Source organism: Pundamilia nyererei, unplaced genomic scaffold (assembly GCF_000239375.1).
Source record: "Pundamilia nyererei isolate P.nyererei 1_Seehausen unplaced genomic scaffold, PunNye1.0 scaffold00063, whole genome shotgun sequence".
Classification (NCBI taxonomy): Eukaryota; Metazoa; Chordata; class Actinopteri; order Cichliformes; family Cichlidae; genus Pundamilia; species Pundamilia nyererei.
Window position 1 is genome coordinate 2,655,671 of NW_005187464.1, and position 4,580 is coordinate 2,660,250.

The following is a 4,580-nucleotide window of genomic DNA, read 5'->3' on the forward strand; positions in this document are numbered from 1 at the left end:
GCCTTTATCGACCCTGCTGCACATCTATTTAAACCCTCACTAACGCACACTGTGCCCCGAAGAGAGGTCAGCATCAGTCAGGTTTGATTCATTATGGTCGTTCTCGCTGCGGCCTGTGCCTTACACAGTGCAGAGGAATACATTGATTGGCTTTAATGGCAACTTAACCCACACATGAGGTACAAGGGATCCAGACAAAAAGGACAAAGAGAATCAATGTGGAAATTCAAACTGCCTTATATGGATACATATTTGCCCGTACGCTTTCATTAATATCCACGAAGTGTCAAAGAAATGCTGCTTTTGATGGTTTGTGTCATAGCAAGTCTAGATCACTTGACAATACTAGGTACAACACAAAATTAAAATTCGCAAATATTTATCCACTCAAGCCTCCCCATTTCAAATTTGGTCAGGAGTACGCCTCAGATTTTCTCTACCAATAACAGCTTTTAGTAAAAACTAGTGCCAGGTTTATGGGTTTGCGCAATGCTGCTTGCATCCATATTCCCCCTCGAGTCATTTGACGCAATGGTCAAAATGCAAAAAAAATAAATAAAAATCAAAATCAAGGCTACAAAGCATCACTCTGCAAACAGGACAGTTCAACCTCTAGTGTTTTATGGACAACATGTAAGTTTCACCAACTTGAAGACCGCTGCTGTCTGTGTACAAGGGTAGCACTCAATACTTGTACATACATTCGTTGGTGTGCCTTGGACATCAGCATTCGTTTCAGGGTGTGGACTTTCCATGCAAGATGAGAGCTGGTTATTGTATCTGTATAGGTCACTGCAACAATATCCACTTTTCTGAATATGCGTCACGATGGATTAAATATTAGCGTGCCAAAATGTCTGGGTTTTGTTCATAATTCACCAGATAAAAAAAATAAACCTGATACTATGTTAAGAGCAGTAATGATTTGCATAAACAAAACTAACACGAGCAACCGTCTGTAGGCTCAAGCTACGTTATTAGCATCATTAAAGTCCCATTGACCTGTCCTAGTCAGTGGCAGGAATCATTTTAGTGCATTTAGCCAAGCGCATCAGCAGCAGTACTGTCCCCCAGCAGCAGAAAGGGTCATCAGAGACAGCAGGGCACTCATTTCTCACAACACTGTTGGCAGAGACCTTGTTACAGAAGTCATAATAGCACATACAAAGTAGAAATATTGGTGGACCTGCTGATTTATACCGCTCAGTACCTGGTTTGCAAAGTGCGGAACAAACACAGAGTATGACCACCAGAAACATTGCCCTTGAAAACTTTTCCATTCCCCCATCTGCAGGTCAGCTGACTGTCTTTTATTAGCACTTCATTAAAATTCATTAATTGCTTCCTTTCTCCTGGGCACGGGGAGAATCGAAACTGGAACTGTCAAAAAAAAAAAAAGCAACTGTCCTGCGCTCTACATACACAACTGTTAATGTCGAGCCGCAGCCAACACGCGTCACACCCATCTGTTAACACGATGACAGAACCAGAGGGCAAACTTAAAGAAGTAAACATTTTTATTTACTTGTTATGTACATAAAGGGTCTTTACCAGCACAGGTGTTAACCATGGGAAATATTAACACATGTAAATGGCATAAGAAAATAAAAGGCACAATCTTTCAATTTTTTTAAGTAAAAGACAAGCTTTCCTAAAATATGTGAAGAGAGCACAGTAATACTGTTAATGCCATTACAAAATAACTCAGAAGCATGAGGAAAAAGCAAAGTTCATCTCAAAGGGAAATTATCAGAGTGTATTGCTTAATTAGTAAGATTTCATTAAGCTTGACAAGGAAAACCCCAACACGGTGCGTCTGTACACAGCAGGTGGGATTAAACGAGAAACTTTTATTTAATGAGGAATTTAATGACATCAAGCAGCATTTGGCGAGGGGGGGAAAACAAACAAAAAAAAAAAAAAAGATCTCCCTGGCTAAGAGGTCATGCACAGAGGCAACCAGCAGGCATTTATTCGTTTTCCCTTTTTAAAATGTCACCCATGGTTACTTTTAATAACATCACTCATTAACAAAAATACTTGATTTCATAGCTTACTACGAACTCACCGAAAAGGAAAACAGGGATACAACTAAAAGATTTCTAAGTCGTTTGCTGAGCAATGATTTTCTCCTTTTCCTTTTGTTAACAGAAAGCGCTAAAAGAAGTGACAGAGGGGGGTAGGATGGGCAGGGGTGGGATTGATCAGTTTTTACAGCACAGACCTGGGGTTCTGCACCGTTTGCACATCTGTTTAATCCTCGGCTCGACAGAATCGACTGTGGCACGGTGTGATGAGATTCTTTCTACTACTCAGCATGAAGGAGAAGAATAATTGGTGTGCAGACCGAAAATACTCAAGGAATAAAGCTGGTTGAAAAAAGTTAATAAAAATCCTACATTGAGAGGAGTATCATCACAATAAAAACTAAAGGGCCAGAGATGGGATTGCATGCGCTAGAAGTAAGACTTGTCTTACTTTGAAAAGGCATTGATGGGATCTCATTGGCTTGCTCAGACATTCCTCCTTCCCCGACCTACGCCACTGAGTTCTTCATCTCAGTGGAAAGGCTTCAAGTCCTCATGCCCACACTGTGTGGACACTATGTTTTTAGTATGTTTAGCCTTGTAGTCAGATGCTTGTGGAAAGTGCTCGCCAGGGCTGTTGCTATTTGGCTTTAGAAACCCTGCTCAAAGCTTGGCACTCCTAATGCATATAATCTAAAATGTGTCTTAGTCTTCAATGATCTCCAAGCAAGTAAAGAGGCACCAACGTGGAGATGCAAGGTTACCCCACTATCCATGTCAACAAATCCAAACAAAAAAATAAAATTAATCATTGGACAATGATTTAGAAAATAGCAACAATTATGATGAAGTCACATGGCCGTGTCATGTCTTAGTAACATAAGATAAATAAGCTATCAGCCAGTCAGGATGTAGAATGGATGGGATAATGAGATCTACCGTGCCATGTTCCAACTCAAATCCTCCACACACCCCATCTCTTTCTACTTCCTGCTAATCTGTAACACACACACACACACACACACACAAATCTGTCTACCTGAATAACTCATGGCCAATGTGTACAAGTGTGTGCTTGTGCAATGGTTAAGGTACAACAGTGACTTGATTGTTTGGAGAAATAACATGACTGGCTGGTTAGCTCCTCATTGCCTCAGTGCTCTCCCTAGTCCATAGGGATAATTCTTTCTTTCCCTATTTCATAAAAATATTCTCACATCAACAAAACAAGCATACATCAACACTTCCGAAAGTCCCAAAGACGTCAAACATAACAAATATTAAGAGAAAACTTTTTTTCCTTTTTTTTTTTTTTTTTTTAAAAGACGTGATGTTATATGCTAACTATCCATTGTGGACACACACATACCCACACACACAGTCTGATGCCCAGTGATCTGGAAATGAAAAGAACACTAATGCAAAAATGCCACCCAGCCTGGAACAAAGATAAGGGAAAAGGGACCTGGGAAAGTGGGGTCAGGTTTTAGTTTGGATCTAATGTCCAAAGCTGTAAACAGTCAGAAAGCCTTGCAATGGCTGGCAACAACAACAGGAAAGGGGGAGGGGGGTTGCTATCATGGTACAGCCCCAAGCAGGCAAGCACATAACTGTGACACTGGCAGGAAAAGATGGAGACAGCCAGCAGATTCGGGTACTCGGCGATACGGGAGAGAGGCTTCAGCTGAACGCCTAGGTCAGTCACTCTCCTCTGGATTCTGGGGGTCTATGATTTTGACATGGGTGAACGGGAAGAGACCCCTCCGTCCGTTCACCTCTCCCTCCCACTGACCGCTGATGTTCATCCGCGTAACCTTGACAATGTCACCAACCTGAGAAAAGAAAGCAGAGTTACAGGAGAACTGGTGTCAAAGTCTAACCTAATTACACACAAGACATTCTGCACGATGCAGTATTCGGGAGTTGTTTTGTGCCATTTAAACCTTTTAGTCAGAAACTTGTAAAACAAAACTACAATCCGTGTCTTACAGTAGTCAGTCATAGGCCCAATTAAAAAAAACTAAATCCTTATGACAAGTGGCTTATGTTTGTTTTAAAGCCTGTTCCAAACTACAACAATAAACCCTTTGAGGTTACAGAACATCCAGTCTGATTTATTAATACACGCTTTCTAAAATAAAACCCAGACTGTCAGATCTCCACTGTCACATTACACCGCAGGTTAAAAGATGACAGAAGAGCGCCGAGCTGTCGCTCAGATGGTTTGTGACACTGCGTGTGACCCCAATCTGTTAAAGCCATATGTTCTTTATCAGGATTAGGAGGGGGAAAAAGTCCATCATCAAAACCACGACTGAAAATACGATGTGAGGGCACACCAGTGTGGCATCGATTTGAATGAAGCTTCAAATCCTGTCCTGGACTTTGGAACTACAACGATGTCACTCTCAAATGACAAGTATATGATGTATACAGTCATAAAAAGTATAAGTGAGATCGGTCAAAAAGTCAGAAAAGGTCAGGTTGGGACGTTGAGAACTTCACAAGGTTTAAATTAAGGTGTTAAGTGTTGCCTTATGTCAAGTAGAGAGA

General features: G+C 41.2%; 1 protein-coding gene across 1 annotated transcript in view; it reads right to left on the reverse strand.

Moving 5' to 3' along the window:
- Window positions 1-1,499: 1,499 nt before the first annotated feature.
- Window positions 1,500-4,580, reverse strand: part of crkl (v-crk avian sarcoma virus CT10 oncogene homolog-like) — a 9,870-nt gene continuing 6,789 nt past the window's right edge. The window contains exon 3 of the mRNA XM_005735334.1: window positions 1,500-3,859. Within this exon, the coding sequence (XP_005735391.1) occupies window positions 3,725-3,859 (135 nt within the window). The 3' untranslated portion in view covers window positions 1,500-3,724. The remainder of the gene's footprint in view (window positions 3,860-4,580) is intronic.